Source organism: Daktulosphaira vitifoliae, unplaced genomic scaffold (genome assembly GCF_025091365.1).
Source record: "Daktulosphaira vitifoliae isolate Bord-2020 unplaced genomic scaffold, ASM2509136v1 Scaffold_4, whole genome shotgun sequence".
Lineage (NCBI taxonomy): Eukaryota > Metazoa > Arthropoda > Insecta > Hemiptera > Phylloxeridae > Daktulosphaira > Daktulosphaira vitifoliae.
Genome location: NW_026099575.1, coordinates 30,051,398 through 30,076,049, shown reverse-complemented (window position 1 = coordinate 30,076,049; position 24,652 = coordinate 30,051,398). Strand labels below are relative to the sequence as shown.

General features: G+C 24.9%; 2 protein-coding genes across 9 annotated transcripts; one reads left to right on the top strand and one right to left on the bottom strand.

Moving 5' to 3' along the window:
- Positions 1–125: 125 nt before the first annotated feature.
- On the bottom strand, positions 126–16,742 carry LOC126903457 (serine-enriched protein-like). Of its 7 annotated transcripts, none has more exons than XM_050681596.1 (8): positions 16,602–16,742; positions 9,687–9,971; positions 9,427–9,622; positions 7,271–7,517; positions 5,230–5,390; positions 3,068–3,199; positions 2,138–2,347; positions 126–2,028 (listed from the first exon to the last, which is right to left on the bottom strand). In XM_050681596.1, the coding sequence occupies exons 2-8, from the start codon at positions 9,959–9,961 to the stop codon at positions 1,618–1,620; spliced, it is 1,632 nt and encodes a 543-aa protein (XP_050537553.1). In that variant the 5' UTR covers positions 9,962–9,971; positions 16,602–16,742; the 3' UTR covers positions 126–1,617. The 7 variants fall into 7 exon arrangements, with proteins under 7 accessions (XP_050537553.1, XP_050537556.1, XP_050537552.1 ...); XM_050681599.1 differs by lacking the exon at positions 16,602–16,742 and adding an exon at positions 15,278–15,616 and having other exon boundaries at positions 7,271–7,514; XM_050681595.1 differs by lacking the exon at positions 16,602–16,742 and adding an exon at positions 10,066–10,584.
- Positions 16,743–17,363: 621 nt separating this feature from the next.
- LOC126903471 (corepressor interacting with RBPJ 1) lies at positions 17,364–24,511 on the top strand. 2 transcript variants are annotated; one of them, XR_007703509.1, is made up of 8 exons: positions 17,364–17,547; positions 17,657–17,751; positions 19,002–19,151; positions 19,466–19,566; positions 21,005–21,177; positions 21,264–21,343; positions 21,981–22,092; positions 24,291–24,511. XR_007703509.1 is itself a non-coding variant. In XM_050681626.1 (7 exons), the coding sequence occupies exons 1-7, from the start codon at positions 17,476–17,478 to the stop codon at positions 24,421–24,423; spliced, it is 804 nt and encodes a 267-aa protein (XP_050537583.1). In that variant the 5' UTR covers positions 17,365–17,475; the 3' UTR covers positions 24,424–24,511. The 2 variants fall into 2 exon arrangements, 1 of the variants encoding a protein (XP_050537583.1); XM_050681626.1 differs by lacking the exon at positions 21,981–22,092 and having other exon boundaries at positions 17,365–17,547.
- Positions 24,512–24,652: the final 141 nt, after the last annotated feature.

Sequence of the window (24,652 nt, the reverse complement as noted above, 5' to 3'; positions counted from 1 at the left end):
AGATAAATGTAAACATTTTTTTTAAATATGATAGAATTTCTTAAAAAAAAACCAGACACAAACATTCCCATAGCTATACTAGTCAAATATTCTATTTATAAATAAAAAATATTCACCTTGTAAGAGAAAATATTTTTTTGATAAATATATAAGAGTGTTACTTATTCATTTATTTTAACAAAGTATAATTATTAATTATAAATTTTTATCATCATTTTCAACGTAATGTTTAATAAATTTACAATATACACTTAATTTTGTCAATATTGTTTACTGTTGAGGGTGGTGTTAAATCTCAAATATAATATGGCTGTAGGTATATTTTTAGTAAGTTCATAAAAGTTGTTAAGAGATTCCTGGTTTAAATGTTGAGATTTTCTAAATTTTTTTTTAATAATTTTGACTTATAGACCCCTCGAATATAAGTAAAACCCTTTAGTACGCCTTAAAATCCAATCCATGTACTTTTATAGAATTTATTGTCCCATTGTTGAGATAATCCAAATATACGTATATACACACGTGAATAAAGTAATCAAATGTTTTTTATTACAAAATAATTATACATGTAACATTAATTATGCATTTTTGTGTATAAATGTATTATAACTTCTCACATTTCACAAAGTAAATGGAAGTTTGAAAATTTTAAAGTGTGTAAATAAAAACCTCTTTATAGTGTTTATGTCATTTTAGATGAACTTATTGGAACTTTACGCCCACTGAAGCCGTATTTGTATGGATTAAGGACAATAGTCCTTCCATAAATCAATAAAGACGATTCTCAGTATAACAAAAAGAAATCTATAAATAATTTATAGATTTCTTATAAAGTAATATAGACTAATTATTAGTTAATTTAACAGCCTATCATTTTTTTTTACTAGGGCTTGTTTATATTAATAAATGTGAAGTCATTATCACAACTAAAAAGTAATAAGCGAAAATAAGTAGTTAAAATCGTAAGTACTGCTCGGACGTCCTCGAATACATATATCAGCAAAAAGAATACATATTATAAAAAACATTTATGCAGAGGTGGTATTTTGTGCATGAGAGGGAATGAAAACCCTATTTGATAAAAATCATCATTGGCACTGTAACTCCATTCCCCTAAGATTTTTTATTTGTATTACTATATCAAGATATTACTCTGGATTACTATAAATGTCTTTTTTCTTATTAAGCCTATTTAAAATATTTAATTTATTTAGAATAATGTCCCGTTGAATTTACCCGCAGATAAATAATACCAAAACTTGAAATTTAAACTCTTAAATTTGTATAATTAATAATTTTTTATATTAATTACGGTCAATAACATATATAAAGTTTCCAAAATTTTAATGAAAAATGTCAAAAAGGGTATGTTAATGAGGGAGGATCTATCCCCCTAATTCCCTCCTATTCGACGGTCATTGCTCTTTTAAGTAAGTAATGAATTTTCATTGTCAAACATAGTTGTTAATAATTAAAATGATTATCGTTAATAAATTATAATTAATAATTTAATATAAACCCAAATCTTTAATTCGTGCATCTGTAACCCATTTACAATAATATATTTTCACACTCATTTTAAAAATTGACACATCTGACACTCGGTGATAACTGATATTACGATGAAGTTAAGTCGTCTGCCGAGTCTTCGTCGCTGGTACTACAACTACAAGCAATTGTCGAGTCAGATGATCGATGACAATGATGTCTTTGACGAGAGCGATGCTGGTGATGCATATGAAAAGTTCTCCGACGACGTCGTGAAGGTGGAGGTCGCTGATGTTGAGCTATCAGATTAGCACTGCCTCCACTTCCACCACTGCTTGGAGTTGAAGTTGCTGGAGCTCCGGATGTCGATGGACCAGCAGCGACATTAACGCGATTACAGCCTGATGGAGGTTCGACATCGTCGTCATCACCAGCACAAGCACCACCACTCTGTACTGACATGGAACGAGTGCGACGTCTACCACATCGTAGCTGATCAGCAGTAGTTGTAGAATTAAGTTGCACACTATTGGGATCGGCCTATTTATTGTTAATTGAATTATTATGAATAAGCTAACGATCAATAAAAATAATTTAATATGATATATATATATAGATTTGGTTGGTACTTTATACAGTTTAAAGGTACCTGGTAAGCCAGTGCCGATAAGAGATCACGATCTGGAACTACACCTAATGGCATGATTTCATCCAAAATAACACGGGCAGCGATCTTATGATACTGAATTATGGATGAAAAATGCTCACGAAAAATAGCTCTCCAGTCATCTTCTTCTGCATTTGAGTTATTGTTATCAGCAGCATCAGCAGCATACTTTTTTGACCACATTAAAGCAGCCTATGCGTAAAGAAGAATGTGTATATTTATTATAGCATAGTAAATAATATTTACTCATTTCTAGTTGGTTGGGTCATCTCTAAAAGACGGTTTATTTCTAGAGGCTATACATATATTTTTAAATAATTTTAAATATTTTTACAAATCATATCATCCGTTTTAATATTTTTAGGCAAGCTCACACCGACTATTTGTCTACCTTAATTAAAAAGTAAAAAAGTCCCTTCCCACATTTTCGACTGCTCTTCTTTTTTGAACATTTTCATTATCTGATCAACAATATTGACCAGTAATACCTAAATATTGAACCTAACATGTTAAGGTTGGATATTTTTAAAATGTTCAATAATCATTTTGTTTTGAGATTTATATAGCTAATTGTATATATATTTTTTTTTTAATAAACAAGTCACAAAAATCGAGTTTTGGTGTAAATTATTAGAATAGCGAAAGTTATTTTTTGTCACGTGTTTGAAAGAGACTAGTTGAATGACTAATCGGGAAAGTTTGTTTTTGTACTTCAAAAACATTTGTATTTTTCACTAGTGGTGATACTCGAAATATTGCTAAAATTTATATATACATTTTTAAAATATAATCACGGATATAATTGAAACTATTTTTTAAAACATTTTTTTGTTTAAAATTACAAGCATCTTTTCCCCTTGTTTAAGTTCGGTTTTTATTTTTAGAGTTCAATAATAATTAAAATATACTTGCCTGAAATTTGGTCAATTCATCGGCACGCAACTCGTCCCGTGATAGAATTAAACGAACTACGTGTTGTGGTAGCAATGTAAAAGACCCGAGGCTTAGAACACGTCCGCCATGTTCATCGACGAATTCAAGTACCTTTATTTTTTATTTAAATGGTATAATTTAAAATCAATAACATAGTTATATATTTTAAACAAGTTTGATTTAAAAAATATTTTATAATTACGTTTTAAATAAAATCATATTGATGCTGATTACAAAATGACTGGCACAAAACGTGGTTATTTGTAGAATATTTACAAAGTATTCTTAGACGTCGAGTATAGGAAAACGGTAAAGTCATTTTATTTTTCATAAAATGTTTATATAAATATTTCATTTATTAAAAATAATATGATTATTTACCGAGTAAAAATTAGACGAGGTTAAGTATCTCTATCTAAGTAAAAACAATATCTTTGCTATGGGAATATGGAGATATATGGAAAAAAATCATTATGATGGAGGTTCCTTAGGGGTATGTCATGAGTAAATATTTTTTCACCTTCATATCGAATCTAAAAAATATTGGGCAGTCAGAATTAGTTGAAGATTTAGCTATGAAACATGCACCGGTTATTAAATCTCATTTTTACTACCTTTTTATTACCCGTGAAAAAAAAAGATGTTAAATCTGCGACTACCAAAAATTACATAACTTGGCTTAATTTTATTGTTTTCTCCTTTATATTTTTAAGAGTGTTTTTAGTGTTCCCCTATGTTTCTATTTTGAATATTATCATATCATTGAAATAAATTTTAACATTATTCTTTAATTGTACATAGTATTTAACTTTAATAGTTTAGTAATTTATTGAGCATAAACAATTCTATAATGGAGATATATTATTATACATGTATTTTTTATATTATTATAAATATTTATTTCTAATTTAAGCACTGAACTACTCCATACTTACAATTAATATCCAATGAGTAATTTTATAAGTGTTCATATACACTAGATTGTACACATGTATTTTCCTATCTATTATATTTCTTATTAAACTACTGTTACTTCAAACTCAACGTCTAAGATACTTAATATCATATAATTAGAAATTTATGCCACTTAACACATATTATAAACATAAGATTATAATATAAACTACCTACGGAAATAATACAACTTACGTCAAAATAAACAATCAGCGTAATAAAAATTTATAATTTTTTATCAAATAATAGTAAGACATGAAAATACATTAACTATTTTTATTTCAACTATTACACAATTTAGCATGTACATAGTAAAATATACTACACGTTATACTTATAAATTATTTACATATACACAAAAATATACAGAATATATGTTTCATAAGGCATTAGCCGAAAATATTAACAATACAGTCACTTAGCAAGCTCAATTATTAAACTTAATATAGATCTCAACGTTAAATATTAGCGTACAAATATCTAAAAAAATAACATTTTTGTATACATTTACGATGGTAGATTAAATAAATTCTACTTGAGAGTTAACACTATTTTAGTAAGAAGAGGTGGTTCTAGAAATTTTTCTGGGGGTATTTGTCGACTTATTTATTGGAGTCGTAATTTTTATTTATTAGACACTTTTTTTAGTCAACACATTAAAATTTAAGTAAATTGTTGAAAATTGAACTAAAAAATTACAAGACATCAAAAAATTATGCATAGAAAATCTTTTTTTTCTTCACTTATAAAGAGGTAATATATTTACTGATTTGGTATAAAATTACTTAGTGGAAATATTCCTGCTCTCGAAAAATTACCTTAAGAATGTACAATTATTTTATTGTATTCAGTTACTTTAATTAAGTTATTTATTTTTATATGTATTGATACAGATTTCAAAATACAAAACGTATAATCGTGGATATTTGATTTTTTTTTTTTATCACAGCAGTTATAACTAAATTTTTTTATTTGTATTTATTGATCACACAAAGCATACACATTACCCAAACTATATTTATCTAACACTCAAAAAAGAAGAAAAAAAAAGGAAAAATTATTCACACAAATATACATTTTACGAGCTTTTATTATTGAAAAAATCGACTACTAATCTATGACAACTTTTACAGGTGACACGCAAAAAGGCAAAGTATTAGATAATATGAGATAGATACTGCTCGTACTTTTTGCACCAATGACTTTGTGCATTTATAATGAATGTAACGTTCAGCGGATGCCAACAAAGCGCATGCTGTATCCACTGTAATACCTCCTGAATCAGCAAATCCTGTACAAGCTGCTCGAAGTTCATCTAATCCATAAAAATCTGCTGCATTTAGTACACCTGAAAAATTTTCTATTACTTTGATCGAAAATTTGAATTTTTATCTAATACTATGGACCAATAAAATTTTCACATGATATAAGTACAAAAAAAAACCAAGCACAGTGGGGTCGCGGCATAGTGGAGACGTTGCATAGTTGGGTCCAGTATAGATTTAATCTGACAGTGATTAAAATCACTATCTTAAGAAACGCTTCGATGCAAATCTGTAAAGTGTTTAATTTTAAAAAATTGATGGATAATTACAAAAGCAACATCAACTTCTATTTCCTTAATTATACCCAGATTAGTAATTCTTTTAATTATATATTATATAATTTTTAAAATTAATTGTTTTCAAATTATTATTGATTTTTAATACGTTAAAAGTAATAATTTTGAACCTACTTTTTATTGTCGTTTAAAGTGAAAGTTTTATTAAACAAAAAATGAATTTACTACCATAACAAGTAGCTCAATTTGCAAGTTTGAAATTGACATTATTAAATAGATAAAAATGAAATTGTTAAGATTAATATGCTGTCAGCAAATTTTATAATTACTATTTACAGTATATTTATCAGAAAAGTTAGATTTTTTTACATTTTTATCGAAATAGATCACTTAAATAAAAATCATAGTAATCATTTCTAATTAACTTTTGGCGTTTAAAAAGATTCTACAATGGAAATATTCAGAATTTAATTAATTTTAATGATTATATATCTAAAAAAACCAATAAAAAAAAAGTTATTCAATTTAGCATATTATAAAAATAATAATTATAAAAAAATAGGGCAGTGTATTGCCCTTATAAGATATTTTAAAATAAAATAAAATACAAAACCCAGGATTTTAACACAAAAATAGCATATTTTTGAATACGGNCCCAGGATTTTAACACAAAAATAGCATATTTATGAATACAGTAGCCATTTGCGCATAAAAGATAGGTCGTCGGGACAAATTTTTTTTTTCATTTTATAGTACATAAAATAAGTTTTAATTTGATATATGTTTAAAGGACGCAGTATTTCCAGAACATTTTCAAAAATTAAGTTGAAAAAGTTAGTTTTTGTAAAAAAGTTGCTATTTTAAATACCCCTCAATGAGCAGGTTAAGTGTTAGATTTTCAAAAAAAATGATATCAAACAAAAGGAAATTACCTAAGATTTCAATATAAAAAAATATTATGTTGATTTGTTTATTTTTGAAAAAGATATGGAAGTTTTAAGAAAAAAAAGTGAAAAAAATGACAAAATTTACCGATTTTTAAATTTGTAATTTTTTTGGATATTTCCCCCATTTGCGGGGAACGAGGGAAAATTTTTAAATTTTTAAGGGTAATGTCTTCAACTAGATACAATTTGTGATCTTTTGACGTATTGTTAAAAGAAATCGGTCCAGTGAGAGCTGAGAAAAAGTAGTGACAGACACAAAAAAAAAAAAAAACACATCATGGTAAAATTAATACCTTCTCAGCTTCGCATCGAAGCTAAAATATATTTGTTATTCGAAGCTAAACTATTTTCAAAATTAGAAATAGTTTCTTATTTTTAATGTTTATTTTAGTTCATTTTAACCTAAGTTAAAACTTTTAAATTATATTATTTTATATAATGTATTATATTAAAATTTATTATGATGTAATATGTTTTGACAAAATATTAGTGTGGGCTGAGAAGTTACTTTTAAACCACTTTTCTTGTTAAAACTAAAAAATAGCTCCTGTCACGAATAATAAGAATTTATATTTATTTTTATTATAGAATTTTAAATGGATGAATGAAATGTAAAAAATTAATATTAAAAATTTTTTTTCAAATTTACTGTAATATTATTGATTTTTATGAAGTTTTATCATTTATAATGCGATTATTAGGTTATTATCATAAGCATACCTAAAAGTGTTCGTGGTTGCAAAGTAACACATCCTGTGTGCACATATTCAACTAACTGTCTGAATACATCAGCATCGAATTCGTCAACTACGATAACAGTAGATGATGTTAGGTTACTCTTGGTGGGTGAAATGTTTCCTGCAGTGCTTCCTCTTTTATATTTTGACCAAGAAGATGTGTTAGTCCCAGCAGAAGCTATTTTGATATTTTTTATACTATTCCGGTTAGGAGAAGAATTTTGAAACTGCTGTAACAAAAAATTATTTTAAATCTAGACATAGAACCAAAAATAAATCAACAAAATTATTATGTATACAAATTTGAATTTACTATCTGTAATTTATTAGATAATTATCTAATAGAAATTGAATAAATGAAACATTTATTTCGAAGAACTCGATTGTAATTACATATCTGATTGAGCAATAATTAGTGTTATATCGTCATTTTTTTAAATTTTTCATAATTTTTATTACCTCCCTTTATTGTATAATTTTTTGGTATATTTGACGTATGACGTGTTCCTTAGGGAACACGACCACATCAATTATTTATGACTCAAAATAATCACAACTGTGATTCTTTACTGTAATTTTTGTAAAGATCTTTTATCGTATTTAAAGATGCTGCATGTTTCTTTAAAACTTTCATTATATTTTCTTTTGTAGTAGATCTGATTTTTTTTTTTTGGATTAGTGTATTTTTACACCTATTGTTAGATCATAGTCTCTTTGGTTTTCCCAAATCTCTACCTGATACCTGTTATATGGAGTTTTGTGTTATCTTCTATTGTTAACACGCTTATATTAGTTTCACCTGTATGTATGTATGTTTGTAACTCTCTAAACGTCACGCGTTATCGCATATTCCGTCGTCTATGGCCTTGAGACTAGACTGTCATAACGCATTCACCCCACCCCACGCCTCGCTCAACGCACGCCGGCAATACTATTCCTGTATAAATTTATTTTTGGTTATCGTACCCGTACACACGTGCGTATCATCAATATTATATATATATAAACAAATTTTTATTTTGACTGACCATTATCATCCGAGTGCATACGGCTTATTACGTGCATTACGTATACAGAGTGTTCAGTAAGTCAGGAAACGGGTTATTGTTCTCATTGTTTGTAACAATGAGAACAATAGATACCCGTTTCCTGACTTACTGAACACCCTGTATATTACTACCGCCGTTTATACCTCAGGTATAACGTTAGTCCGACCCGCCCGCCAACAAAACACGACTGTACCTAATACGTTTACGTACTTAAGTCGCTTTACATGTATTAACACATGTATTTACATATATTAACACACTTTATTCTTATTTAAAAATATACAACTCATTCATTCCGATTACAAAGGATGAATCCAGTATCGTCATTTTTCGTCACTACCTCCATGTTCAGGGAGTGGGTAATTTACGCGTCTGTTGCTTTCCTTGGATGTGGGAGCCGTTTCTCAGACTCCCTCCCCGGAATCGAACCCTAATTTCCCGTTACCCGTTACATCATGGTTGTAACGGGTAACGGGAAATCAACATGAAACTAAAAAGTGAAAAATAAATATAGTTTAAAAAAACTAAAAAACACGCTTTTAAAGCACATCGAACTAAAAAGTTAAAAATAATTTTTAAAATTAACTTAAAACAATAATGAATGAAAAATACTAGTATTATTGTGATAAAAGCGTGGGTGCTTTATGCCATAGTTTTCGTATATTGAGCGCCCGACGCTTTTATCACAATAATACTAGTATTTTTTATTTATAATTATTTTTAACTTTTTAGTTCGATGTGCTTTAAAAGCGTGTTTTTTAGTTTTTTTAAACTATATTTATTAGTATTGTAATCAAATTCAGATAATTGTAAAAACATTCTCTAGCGGAATTAAATGAGCGCTTGAGGCTTAAAATTTAGAATGTTAACGTATTAAGATTAAAATATATTTTAGGATAGGGAAAAAATATTAAAATGTATCAATAGCTCTTTCTCCAAAATTTCTATTTTATTCCTACCTATAATATTATTATATTCTTATTAATTTGAATTATTTTTTCATTAAATGTTTTATAACGATATTTATATGTTTTTTTTTTTTTTTTTTAGAAATTAAGCTAACTTTAAAAAGATAAATATAATTACAAACCCTCGATTGATGTTGCTGAAATATTAATAATGGTTCTGAACTTCGTTTGAGTAACATTCTTAATCGATTTTGTTGTTGGGGGTTTTGACTACCCGAAGCAACTCCAGATAATTGTTTTATTAAACCTCCACTGCGTTTCGGAGTACTGTTAATTGTTGACGATTGATTTGTGTCATACAACATCTTGTAAAATACTCTATAAAAATTTAATTAAGTAAATATTTAGTTATAATTCTAAAAAGACTAGATCTTAATTTTACAGTAAAATTACTAATATTTTTTGGGCCGTCACTAATACAGCTAATCTCTTCATTAAATAACCATTTAGAAGTTTTACTAACTTGCTTCTTGCTGCGAGTATTGCTTTAACAGCACATACTGGTTCTCGAGTTTCTCCAACTAAAAATGTAACGTCACATACTTCGGGAATGGCTGCTAAAAATTTTAAGTCATCTGCTAAACCTCCTTTATACTCAAATAATGTTTCATCCTTAGCTGTCGAGGTAGTAACTGTCGAGGATACTTTATATTCCATGTTTTTTATCCTAAAATATATTATATTTTATAATTTTTTAATATTATAGTTATTATTTTATTTGTTAGTTAATTAGCTATTAAACATAGTAGAAAATAAAATACTTGGACGGTAAAGATTTTTTTTATCAATTTTTCTATTTTCATTGGCGTGCTGACAATTTTTTTTCGTTTCATTACCTAAAAAATAACATGTATTTATAGGGGAAGGGCTCAAGCCTATCATAAAATTTATGCAACGACTTATTTTTACTGAAAATAGGAACTTTTAAAGTATATTTAGAAAAAACGGTCATGAAAAATATTATTATTTATATAAAATAAAATAAAAAATGTTCCCAAACTACATCCTTAGAAAATTTTCTTAATATAGGTTAAAAAAAAAACCCAGCACAGTGGGGTCGCAGCACAGTGGTGACGTGGCATAGTTAGATCAAGTATATTGTGATATCTGAGAGTGATTAAAATCACTATAAAAAAAAACGCTTTGATGCAAAACTTTAGATAGTGTTTAATTTTAAAAAATTGGTGGATTATTCCAAAAGTTACATGATCTGCTAGTTCCTTATTAATATCCTGATTAAGATAAAGTATGTCGAATGAAAAAGGGATTATTAAAAAATATTATTTCTCATAAAAAAATTGTGTTGATCCATACACTTTTTAATAAGTTATAGCATTATAAAGTTAAAAATTTTAAAAATAAAATTGAGAATTTTCANATTTTAAAAATAAAATCCAGAATTTTCACACAAAAATAGCATTTGATAGCCATTTTCACCATGAAGACAAAATAAAGTCCAAATTTTTTTTTTTTAATATTAAAGTATATTACATAAGCTTTAATTTAAGATATATATAAAAGTGTCAGTATTTCCGGAACACTTTCAAAAATTAAGTTGAAAAAGTTAATTTTTTGTGAAAAAGTTGTCATTTTAAATCCCTTCTGTGGGCAGATAAAGAGTAAAATTTATAAGAAAAAATATACTAAATAATAGGTAAAGACATCAGTATCTATGAAAAAAAAAATTATATTGATTTGTTCATTTTTAAGAAAGTTATGGCAATTTTAAGTAATAAAAATTGAAAAAAATTCGAAAATTAGCGATTTTTAAATTTGTAATTTTATTGGAGGTTTCCCCCATTTACGGGAAACGAGGGAAATTTTTTCAGTTTTTGAGGGTAATGTCTTCGACTAGATACGATTTGTGATTTNTTTAAAAATAAAATCCAGAATTTTCACACAAAAATAGCATTTGATAGCCATTTTCACCATGAAGACAAAATAAAGTCCAAATTTTTTTTTTTTAATATTAAAGTATATTACATAAGCTTTAATTTAAGATATATATAAAAGTGTCAGTATTTCCGGAACACTTTCAAAAATTAAGTTGAAAAAGTTAATTTTTTGTGAAAAAGTTGTCATTTTAAATCCCTTCTGTGGGCAGATAAAGAGTAAAATTTATAAAAAAAAATATACTAAATAATAGGTAAAGACATCAGTATCTATGAAAAAAAAAATTATATTGATTTGTTCATTTTTAAGAAAGTTATGGCAATTTTAAGTAATAAAAATTGAAAAAAATTCGAAAATTAGCGATTTTTAAATTTGTAATTTTATTGGAGGTTTCCCCCATTTACGGGAAACGAGGGAAATTTTTTCAGTTTTTGAGGGTAATGTCTTCGACTAGATACGATTTGTGATTTTTTTACGTATCGTTGAAAGAAATCCATTCGGTGAGAGCTGAGAAAAAGTTCTAACAGATAAAAAAAAAAATACACATTATAGTAAAACCAATACCTTCTCAGTTTCGCATCGAAGCTAAAAGGTGATTGTAATATAAAGGAAATATAACAGATATGATTTAAAATATGTATAATAAAAATAAACTACATTTTTTTAAACTTCGGTAAAAAAAATAACTATTTACTAATAATTTTTAAAGCCTTAAAAATTGATGTTTTTAATGAAAAAAAAAAATTCCCTTATAAACGTCTAATCATATTTAAATTCAACATAAATAAATCAAAAAAATACTGTGTCGTTGTAAAAATCTAAAGTATACAAAAATAATATCAGTTATAGTTGTAATTGTTGTTATTTCTTCAATGTTGGGTTGGGTTGGGTTTCAATCCAGAAAATCCAGAATTTTCACACAAAAATAGCATTTGATAGCCATTTTCACCATGAAGACAAAATAAAGTCCAAATTTTTTTTTTTAATATTAAAGTATATTACATAAGCTTTAATTTAAGATATATATAAAAGTGTCAGACCTTCCGGAACATTTTCAAAAGTTANCAGAATTTTCACACAAAAATAGCATTTGATAGCCATTTTCACCATGAAGACAAAATAAAGTCCAAATTTTTTTTTTTTAATATTAAAGTATATTACATAAGCTTTAATTTAAGATATATATAAAAGTGTCAGTATTTCCGGAACACTTTCAAAAATTAAGTTGAAAAAGTTAATTTTTTGTGAAAAAGTTGTCATTTTAAATCCCTTCTGTGGGCAGATAAAGAGTAAAATTTATAAAAAAAAATATACTAAATAATAGGTAAAGACATCAGTATCTATGAAAAAAAAAATTATATTGATTTGTTCATTTTTAAGAAAGTTATGGCAATTTTAAGTAATAAAAATTGAAAAAAATTCGAAAATTAGCGATTTTTAAATTTGTAATTTTATTGGAGGTTTCCCCCATTTACGGGAAACGAGGGAAATTTTTTCAGTTTTTGAGGGTAATGTCTTCGACTAGATACGATTTGTGATTTTTTTACGTATCGTTGAAAGAAATCCATTCGGTGAGAGCTGAGAAAAAGTTCTAACAGATAAAAAAAAAAATACACATTATAGTAAAACCAATACCTTCTCAGTTTCGCATCGAAGCTAAAAGGTGATTGTAATATAAAGGAAATATAACAGATATGATTTAAAATATGTATAATAAAAATAAACTACATTTTTTTAAACTTCGGTAAAAAAAATAACTATTTACTAATAATTTTTAAAGCCTTAAAAATTGATGTTTTTAATGAAAAAAAAAAATTCCCTTATAAACGTCTAATCATATTTAAATTCAACATAAATAAATCAAAAAAATACTGTGTCGTTGTAAAAATCTAAAGTATACAAAAATAATATCAGTTATAGTTGTAATTGTTGTTATTTCTTCAATGTTAGGTTGGGTTGGGTTTCAATCCAGAAAATCCAGAATTTTCACACAAAAATAGCATTTGATAGCCATTTTCACCATGAAGACAAAATAAAGTCCAAATTTTTTTTTTTTAATATTAAAGTATATTACATAAGCTTTAATTTAAGATATATATAAAAGTGTCAGTATTTCCGGAACACTTTCAAAAATTAAGTTGAAAAAGTTAATTTTTTGTGAAAAAGTTGTCATTTTAAATCCCTTCTGTGGGCAGATAAAGAGTAAAATTTATAAAAAAAAATATACTAAATAATAGGTAAAGACATCAGTATCTATGAAAAAAAAAATTATATTGATTTGTTCATTTTTAAGAAAGTTATGGCAATTTTAAGTAATAAAAATTGAAAAAAATTCGAAAATTAGCGATTTTTAAATTTGTAATTTTATTGGAGGTTTCCCCCATTTACGGGAAACGAGGGAAATTTTTTCAGTTTTTGAGGGTAATGTCTTCGACTAGATACGATTTGTGATTTTTTTACGTATCGTTGAAAGAAATCCATTCGGTGAGAGCTGAGAAAAAGTTCTAACAGATAAAAAAAAAAATACACATTATAGTAAAACCAATACCTTCTCAGTTTCGCATCGAAGCTAAAAGGTGATTGTAATATAAAGGAAATATAACAGATATGATTTAAAATATGTATAATAAAAATAAACTACATTTTTTTAAACTTCGGTAAAAAAAATAACTATTTACTAATAATTTTTAAAGCCTTAAAAATTGATGTTTTTAATGAAAAAAAAAAATTCCCTTATAAACGTCTAATCATATTTAAATTCAACATAAATAAATCAAAAAAATACTGTGTCGTTGTAAAAATCTAAAGTATACAAAAATAATATCAGTTATAGTTGTAATTGTTGTTATTTCTTCAATGTTATTATATTTAAAAGATTTATTCAACAATCAATGTTTCTAGCTTTGATAAGAAGCTGAGAAGATAATAGTTTTTTGATAGTCTAAATTTTTTTATATCTGTCCTTAAAAAATCTCTGCTTTCAATGCGCCGAATTTGATTTAGTTAAATCTATCAATGACGAAAATTGAATAAAAAACCTAATTTTAGAAAATTAAAAAAACTTTACAAAACATAAAAAATTATAAAAATTACAAAACAATAAAAATTGAATTTCCTACGAAAAAAGATTTTTTAAATGGTTTTTATGTATTTCATATTCCTAAATAATAGTAAAGAGAAGAGTATAATCGACTATTTAACAGAATTCATATAATCAATTGTAACAATAATATACAAATTATAGTGAAATTTAACAGATTCACAAGGAAGCGTTTTTTAATTTTCTGATATTAATCATTGTCAAATATCATATATAATTGTCTGGATTATGCCGAGTCTTTACTGTAACAGGTTTTTTTTAATTTGTGTTAAGTTTTCGTAATATTTGGTATAAAAATTATTATAATGTATATATTTATTGTCACAATAAATTCTCCAAATATATTATTGACTTAAGTATATATTTTTCATAATTACAAAATATATGAAAAAAAATTTAAATATTATTTAGAGTAAATTATATTTTTAGAATTTTTTAATAAATCAATTGATTAAAAAATTGATTATAAATAAATTTTTTTCTTATAACTTTTTCTTGAATTTATTATTAACAAATTTTTAGTTATTCATAGTACATGAACAGGCCGTATTTAAACTTTTATTGCAAATTAACTATATGAATTTGAACATTTTAAATAATATTGATGAGCAAAGAAAATCAAAAAAAATTGTTTTATCATCTTAAGCTTTTATCAAACTTTTCATTTATATATATTTTTTTATTGATAGCGTTAGTTTTTATAATAGTAAACTACCATCATTAAAAATAACAAAGTTTTGTTTAACCATATTTTGACAATGTTGTAGGTTTTGTTTTTTATTGTTAAAATTCACCTATAAGAATTTTTGGAGGCTATTGTTCTGTTGAGTCACCCCTAAAGTACAGCTGTGTATATGAATTTATAGTACATTTATAATCATCGATTATTATGATTCAAAATAATAAATCGTAAATTAATAAAATATCAAATTTTTTAATGTTTTTAGTTTAGTATGATAAAACTTAGAAGTAGAACTTACGTATTGATTTATTTTTTTGTTCAACAATAATGTTTCATACATAAACCAATGAATAGAATTAATGAAAAAAAAAAATTTTACTTTTCAAAATAACTAATAAAAGGTTTTGTGGCAATAAATTATTTACGTTATCCAACAAAATAGAATTGGTCTTTAATGAAGAAATACTTGTTACGTTTAAATAATTACAGGACATAAATTTTTTTTTAAAAACACTACATTTTATCAACGTGCTTATAGAGATTGAAGTAGAAACTGATTAATCACAGCAAATGAAGTTGGCGGAAATGAGGAAATGTGCAGACCAGGAGCGAATTTGCAAGCCCGCGCAAGTTCGTCAAAACAAATCGATACCTCCTACGAATCTTAGCTTGTCCATTTTCTTAATAACGACCAAAAAAAAATCAATATGTAAATAAAATTTTAGTGACACGAATAAACAAAACATAATTATACGACTAAAAATATTTTTAATTAAACACAATAATTATAATATTTTTAAGTTGTTAAAAGTTTATTTAGTCATATATTGAGAAACTCGAATATTACAACAAATTAATTACTTGAAAAGAAAGTTTTATGAGAGCAAAAGTTTTCCAGTCACTCAAATCTTGAATTTTTAAGAGATCAAGAGACATTATTAAAACTTAAAAGTGGACTCATTTTTCTATTGACTTAATTTAATTATTTTTTTAGAATATTCATATACATTAGATTCTTATATTTTATTATAAATAATATTTTCATCATTTATTTTTCTATTTATTTCTTACACATAATGATGAATAGGAGAGCTAAGCACATAATAAAACTAAGTTAAATCTTCTCAAAAAAAAAAAGTGTGTTTTAGGTATACATAAAATCTATAAAAATTAATAATGCTATTTTTAAGTAAAAACTCATAATAAAATTAATAAATAAAATGTGTTTTACTAGGAAATTTCATACAGTGTAGGAATAAGTTAAAATTTAAAAGGTAAAACATCCCAAAAATTTTGTTGAAATTACGCCTTTGAGTACAAATCAATACAAAAGTTTAAATACACATGAGGAATAGTGTTTTTGTTGAGGGTTGTAAACAGTTATATAGTTTTTACTTACTAAAAATTTTGTAATTAATGTATATCTTGACAATAATAATTATATTGAAGAGTATACACTAAAAATCAACGTATATCCTAAAAAAATGTTGATTTATTAAATTATTTTATAAAAACTGTTTACTTAATACGCCCAAATTTAATTCTTATAACATAATTTCAGTATTATATAATTATTATAAAGGTATTATTTAAAAATAAAATTAAGAAAAAATGACTATTACCTGTTTTCTGGAATATGTCAACTTTTTTCTTGATTTAGGGATAATTATAAAACATTTTTCTGTAAAGTTTTTAACTATCATGAGTATACATTACGTAAACGTTTTTTAGTAATGTTTGGCATATAGCTAAAGAAAGGACTAAGTAGGATGTACTTTAGCCCGAGTCTACCCACTTACCAAATTCAAAATATAATTCTTTTTATAAATACCTAACTTGCTTAAAAAATCATGTAAATTAAAATAAATTTATAATATAATAAAACAGTATAGTATAATATTTAATATACAGCAGATTTACAGGGAAGTAGAGTTGAGGAATTTATAGCTGAGGAGATATTGGAATTACACTACCGTTTTTTTTCGTGTTATTTCTGCTCATTTCTTTTTCGAAACAAATTAGGAAATGTTACAAAATAGATCCAAAAAGGTGTTGGTATCTTAATAAAATATTTTCTGGTTCATGCTTGCTCATTTTAAAGATCAAAAAACATATTATCGTTTCTTGTTAAGAGAATGTCGAAAATTGTTACCAACATTTTTTTAAATTATTTAGCAGCAAAAAAGTATTAATTAAATTTTTAGAAAAATTTGTTGATATTACAATTATTTTTGTCAATTATTGTGTAATTACAGAGTAAATCTTTGTTAAGTGTATAATAATCTTTGATTTTATTTTCTGAGACAGGATAGATGGCGTTTTTCTTATCTGTGGTACCACTGTAATATGACATTTGTTTTGTTACAACTTAAAAATATTATCATTAATACGACTCTTCACACGATTTCAACATCAAATAAATAATTAATATTTATTAATTATAATTTAAAACGAGTTAATAATTTTTAATTCAATTAAAATTACAGAGCTTTCAAAATGGGTAAAGGCTTTAATAATTATATGTGTAAAAAATTTTTCCATCCAGCGTCTAGAGATAATTTAAAAAGAGTAAGTGCAAATTTATTTAAGGCAAATCACAATTACTTTCTTTTTCCTTTTATTAATTGTAAATACTTTAAATTAAATTAATTTAAAGTATTACTATGTTTGTGATTAGGTATGGATGGCCGAACAGAAATCTGAGAAAGATAAAAAACGTCAGGAAGAACTACGACTTCAATATGAAAAAGAACAAGATCTTTATAACAACAAGTAAAGTTACATTTTGCCAAAACATTTGTGTAATAACTTAGAAATTATCTATTCTCTTTAAGTTGTACTCAAATTTTTGACATATACAATCATTCATATAATAAAAATATTGATCAAGTTATGAAATTAAAAAAGAACAATCTAAAAAATGTCGACTAGTGTTTTTTATAATTCTTATCTTTATAGTAGTACATAAAACTTCTGATTTTTACATAAAATATTTTAGCTTCGATGCGATGCTGAGAAAGTATTAATTTTTCTATGATGTATTTTTTTTTTTTTTGTGTCTATTTTTTTCATTCGACATACTTTTTTCAAATCGGATCATTTCCCTTATTAAAGGGGGGTTCAAAACAATAATACATATAGAAAGTAGAACTTTTTCAACTTAATTTTTGAAAGTGTTCCGGAAATACTGACACTTTTATATATATCTTAAATTAAAGCTTATGTAATATATTTTAATATTAAAAAATAAAATTTTGGACTTTATTTTGTCTTCATGGTGAAAATGGCTATCAAATGCTACTTTTGTATGAAAATTCTCAATTTTATTTTTAAAATTTTTAACTTTATAATGCTATAACTTATTAAAAAGTGTATGGATCAACACAATTTTTTTATGAGAAATAATATTTTTTAATAATCCCTTTTTCATTCGACATACTTTATCTTAATCAGGATATTAATAAGGAACTAGCAGATCATGTAACTTTTGGAATAATCCACCAATTTTTTAAAATTAAACACTATCTAAAGTTTTGCATCAAAGCGTTTTTTTTTATAGTGATTTTAATCACTCTCAGATATCAATATACTTGATCTAACTATGCCACGTCACCACTGTGCTGCGACCCCACTGTGCTGGGTTTTTTTTTTAACCTATATTAAGAAAATTTTCTAAGGATGTAGTTTGGGAACATTTTTTATTTTATTTTATATAAATAATAATATTTTTCATGACCGTTTTTTCTAAATAAAAGTTTAGTGTCACTAATAGGGAACTTATCCCTTTTAATACCACGAGTAAGTCACTGTTTAAAATAATTTATAAATTATGATCTTTTGACGTGTCATTAATCAATATTGATCCAGAAAATCTGATTATTTATTATAACAAATTATAAATATATATGTATATTCATTGTAGTAAAATTAAGGATTTCTGAGATAAAATAATATGATTTATTAATGAGGTTTATATAAATTATTTTTAATAGATGAATTTATATTTAAAAAAATTACTGTAGAGCATTGTTGTCAAAAGAAAGTAAAGATAAATTGAGTGTAAATTTTATGTATGAGCCACCTCCTGGAGCAAAGAAGGAAAGAGAACGTGAAGATAATGAACCAGAATACAAATTTGAATGGCAAAGAAAATTCAACGCTCCTAGAGAAGAGTATGTATTTTTTGTTTATCAAGTGTTTAGTACATTAATGTATTAAAATTATAATAGAATATCTTAAGAAAATAATTTTTTTTTATTTAATAAATAATGATTATTAACAATATTATTTAATATCTCTAATTTTTTTTTAATTTGATTATTTAATTTTTTATTCAAATTTTCAAAATGTGGGTTTATACTACTAAAATTATGTCAATGATGATATCAATTAGTGTTTATATGCAGTATATATGTTGACAAAGTTCCTTTCTGTTTTTTTAACTTAATAACTCGTAATAAATGATTATCAATTAACTTATTTATAGTTATTGCAAAGGTGACCAAGAAATTCGAGATCAACCTTTTGGAATTCAAGTTAGAAATGTTCGCTGTATCAAGTGTCACAAATGGGGACATATTAATACTGGTAAGTAGTTGAATAATAAATAATTTATTCTAAACTTGATAAATAAAATACTTTTGAAGTAAAATTAAATATCAAAGTGTCCAATAAGTTATAAATTTCTAACCACTTATTGTCAATTGATGTACAGCTTAAACACAATGGTGTTTTGGTGTTATATGATGTTTACCATTAAAAATTTTTAAATAATTTAAAAAAATAATACTTATGTACTATTTATATTGCAGGGTATATACTCATAAATCAATGTATACCCTAAAAAAAATAAAGTTCTTTTCAAAAATACCATTATGTAAACCCTTTGTTGAAAATTTCAAGAAAGTTTATTTGTATGCAAATTAATTTTTTTATGTATACTAAGCAAATTTATATAATTTTAATGTAATAAACATTTATTAATATGGCTTCACAATGGTATTTCTCAATATATTTTGTCATAAAGATGGGTCTTGATATGACAAATTTCATATAACTTGATTGACTAAATCTCATAATTAATGTTGAAACTTTTTACTCTACAATTATGTATAATACATACCACTACAGTCACAGAATAGAGAATAACAAAGATATTGTATCAATGAACTATAAGTTTTGGTATAATATCTAGCATTTGGGTAGAATTAGCATGTTGGCTAAATATTCTGTGAGTATCATTAAAAAAAATTAACACTAATATTTACTTTGTTACATCCATTATATTATTTACACACTATCTCTTTTTAAACATTCGGACTTATACAGGAAGATTAATTTATTGTTAACCACTAAATTTCTCCTAAAATAATAATAATATTGAAAAACAAAATTTTTATTTTTTTTTATTTTTAAATGATTAAATAATTATTAGATCTTTTCCTTATCCCTTATAAGTGTCATCATTATCACTGTATAACTATGATGTATAATATAGTACTAGCCAATAAATTATGTAGTGTAACCTTGAAAAGTTAAAACGTCCAGGAGGAAATTTTAACTTATAATATAATTTCTTTTAAAGAAATAACTATTGGGAAATTCTAGTTTAAGTAATGAATTTAAATTTAAATAGGAATAAATTATTTGTAAGTTATGATATTTAACTATTACATTTACTACTATATAAATTGCGTTCTTAAAATCAAGAGATATTTTAGGACTGACAGTTTCATATCAAAACCATTAATGATTGTGGTGTTCATCACTGTCAGGTATCAATTTATACCTGTTTTTATTATAGTAAATGTAATGTTTATCTAACTTTTCTAGAATATCACCTTTTGATTTTATGTTTCACTTAGAAAAAAACCATAAATCATTTAAAGAACTGCTTATAGTGCTGTACAACTTTTTTTTAGGAAGTAAATTCTCGGAAAAATTATATGTGCCTACAAAGTTTTTTGGCCTAGTCCAAATCAAATTTTTCTTATAAAAAATTTTAATTTTCAACATATATTTTAAGATAAAGAATGTCCCTTATTCAACCAAGCCAGTATATCTGAGGCGGTAACAAGTGTCTCAGCAAATGGCTCTTCTTCTAATATGAAAACACAAGATTTAATCAAACAAATGCGTGAAGACGGTTTAGCTTTAAAGAAAAGTGCAGCTTCTACTCAACAACAAATTTCATGTTCAGTAAGTTTTAATAATCTTATCAAAGTATACATTCTTATTTGAAAATGAAAATGTAATTCATTGTTGCAATAATTTTTCTTTTACAGAATAATGGTGCGGATAGTGATTCAGAACTTTTCATGTATATAAAATCGTTAACAAGGAAAAAAAAAATTAAATTACTAAAGTAAATTATTTATTTATATAACATTTTTATAAGATTTTAAAAAGTCATTATGCTTAAAAACTAAAAACAAAGTATTGAATAATTTATGAACTATAGAATAATGTAAATCAAAACATAAAGTATTGGCGTGACAGAAATCAGGACAAAAAAGTAGAGGGCTTTTATTTAGTTATTTTTTAGTACTTTCATTTATATATTTCTAAATCTTAGTTTTTAATATAGTAAAAGTTATTCAGTTTAAAAAGTTTGATTTTGAATATTCCATAAATTAAACTTAATAGTTTCCGAAATTCATGATAAGATATATTTTTTTATAAGCTTCAATGTGAAGCTAAGAAGGTAATAATTTTACTATTCGAAGACATTACCTTCAAAAATTGAAAAAATGTCTTTCATTCCCTGTAAATGGGAGAATCCACAAAAAATTTACATTTTTAAAAATTAGTAATTTTCCACATTTTTTAAACTTTTTAGCTTCGATGCGAAGCTGAGAAGGTTTTAATTTTACCATGATGTGTGTTTTTTTTTTTTTTTTTTTTTTTTTTTTTTGCCTCTTTTTCTTNATTATTTATGATTATTTTTTACTCATGTATTTACATAATGTTTTATTTTTATGTCTGTTGCCACTTTTTCTCAGCTCTCACTGGACCGATTTCTTTCAACAATACGTCAAAAGATCACAAATCGTATCTAGTTGAAGACATTACCCTCAAAAATTGAAAAATTTTCCCTCGTTTCCCGCAAATGGGGTAAATATCCAAAAAAATTATAAATTTAAAAATCGGTAAATTTTGTCATTTTTTTCACTTTTTTTCTTAAGACTTTTTCAAAAATAAACAAATCAACAAAAAATTTTTTTTATACTAAAACCTTAGATATTTCCCATTCATTTGATATTATTTTTTTGAAAATCTAACACTTAACCTGCTCATTGGGGGGGATTTAAAATAACAACTTTTTTAACTTAATTTTTGAAAATGTTCAGGAAATACTGCATCCTTTAAACATATATCAAATTAAAGCTTATTTTATGTACTATAAAATGAAAAAAAAAAATTTGTCCCGACGATCTATCTTCTATGTGCAAATGGCTACCGTATTCAAAAATTTGCTATTTTTCTATTAAAATTCTAAGTTTTGTATTTTATTTTATTATAAGGGGATTACACTGATTTTCATAAATATTATATCAATCTAAATGACATAGTATAAAAACTTAATCATATTTAAATTTTTTTGTTTCTTTGAAGTCGAGAAAAATAACTTTAAAATTTGAACTAGCTAAATTTTCATTTTTATTAAGTGACGAATGAGACGCACGGTTTTTCAGACGGTAACACTTGGGTCTTTCACGACTGTGGCACTGAATTTTTTTTAATTCTTTTTGAGTTAGAATAAAATGTTTAACTCATTTGATTTTTATCTCATTTAGATTCAATAACTTCAATAAATATCAAGGATTCCATTACTGTAGTCTCCTCTCGTGAGAAGAAATTCATATTAATATTATTTTACTATGTGGTTTTTTTTTTTGTAGCTATCATTTATTTTCTCAGCTCTCATTTGACCTATTTTTTTGACAAATTTTTTTTTTTAAATTAAACACTACAGATTTGCATCGAAGCGTTTTTTAAGATAGTGATTTCAATCACTTTCAGATATCATCTATACTGGACTCAACTATGCCACGATCCCACTGTGCTGGGTTTCTTTTAATTTTTTACTTAAAATTCCCATCAATTTTTTAAAAATTGAATGAATAGAAACAAACATTTTTTTAGATACATTAAGTCTGATTCTTTACCTATCCACAGGGGGACATTATAAATGATAACTTTTCCACAAATATTAAATTTTTTAGTAGCTTTTGATAGTGTATACTGACACTTTTTATAAATCTTAAATTAAAGCTTATGTAATTTACTTTAATATGAAAATAAAATTTTTTATCTTTAGATTGTCTTCATGGTGAAAATGGCTACCATTTCAAAAATATGCTATTTTTGTAATAAAACTCTCGATTGTATATCTTTAACTTAATAATTCTATAACTTTTAAAATATATATGGATCAATACATTTTTTTTTTAAATTAGACCTTTTTTATTTATACAGGATAGGTTTAAAACTTTAAACACACATATAGAAACTAGAACTTTTTCAACTTATGGTTGTCGTGGTGTCGGTAACAAATCTATCAATTAATTTTATTACATTTTTTTTTCACAATTCTTTTTCTATTAGAAAAACATTTTCAACTCATTTGATTTTTATTTCATTTAGATTCAATAACTTCAATGAATATTAAGTATTCCATCACTGTAATTTTCCCTCGTAAGAAAAAATTTGTTATTCATTAAAATTTTACTTTTTTTTGTGGCTGTCATTTATTTTCTTAGCTTTTACTTGGCCTACTTTTTTTAATGATGCGTCATATAAATACAATTCTTATCTAGTTGAAGATATTACTCTCAAAAATTGAAAAAAATTCCACTTTATCAATTAAAAAGTTACTTAGCCCACATTATTCATATAGAAAATTAAAATCATTCATTTCTAATGTTTTTAAAGTATTGTCAAATTAGGTTTTATAATTATAAATTAGGTTAAAAATAATTAGGGTTGATATGATAATAGGTTTCAACTACAAAATTAAATAATTTTACTTTATAATTTATCAATTTTTGAACTCTATTTGTGTGTGCTACTACCAGTCTATAATATTGCAATTTTTTTGTACATGTTGCTGTATAAAATTCACTAACTGCTATTAATCTTAAGAATACCATTTTTTAATTCAATTGATTGAAATTAATTTAATTCTCATAAAATTTTATATTAAATGATGTCAATTTCAAACTTGCAAATTGAGCTAAAAGTTATGATAGCAAATTCAACTTTTTTATTATAAACTTTTATATATTAATAGTTTTAATTTTTTTTTAAAGACGATTAGATAGAATGGATAGAATTATGATGAAAGAACAAAGAATAATCATGAAGCAAGAAGTAAAATCAATGAAGAAAAAAAGGAGAAACAACAGTAGTAGCAGTAGGAGTAGTAGCAATAGTTCAAATTAATTAATACTTTTTTAGTTTATAAATTTTGTAATTGTAAAATAATTAATAAAATTAACAAATGAATAAATAAAAATATATATGGTCTCAATTTAGATTATTCTATGCAACTAAATAACAAAGTAGTAAAATAATGTATGTCATAAATAATTTGAATGTTTTTCTGAAAAACAAATTTAATCTGAACTATTTCAACTTAAATATATTTTAATGTAACCTATATAATTTGGTA

Excerpts from the sequence above, each read along its gene's own strand:
- LOC126903457 (XM_050681596.1), bottom strand. The coding sequence starts at position 9,961 with ATGGAATATAAAGTATCCTCGACAGTTACTACCTCGACAGCTAAGGAT. Across the intron at positions 9,623-9,686 it reads AAAATATTAGTAATTTTACT|AGTATTTTACAAGATGTTGT; the intron begins GTAAAATTAAGA and ends AAATTTTTATAG. Across the intron at positions 2,029-2,137 it reads TATCGGCACTGGCTTACCAG|GCCGATCCCAATAGTGTGCA; the intron begins GTACCTTTAAAC and ends AACAATAAATAG.
- LOC126903471 (XM_050681626.1), top strand. The coding sequence starts at position 17,476 with ATGGGTAAAGGCTTTAATAATTATATGTGTAAAAAATTTTTCCATCCA. Across the intron at positions 21,178-21,263 it reads AACAACAAATTTCATGTTCA|AATAATGGTGCGGATAGTGA; the intron begins GTAAGTTTTAAT and ends TTTCTTTTACAG. Across the intron at positions 21,344-24,290 it reads AAAAAAATTAAATTACTAAA|ACGATTAGATAGAATGGATA; the intron begins GTAAATTATTTA and ends TTTTTTTTAAAG.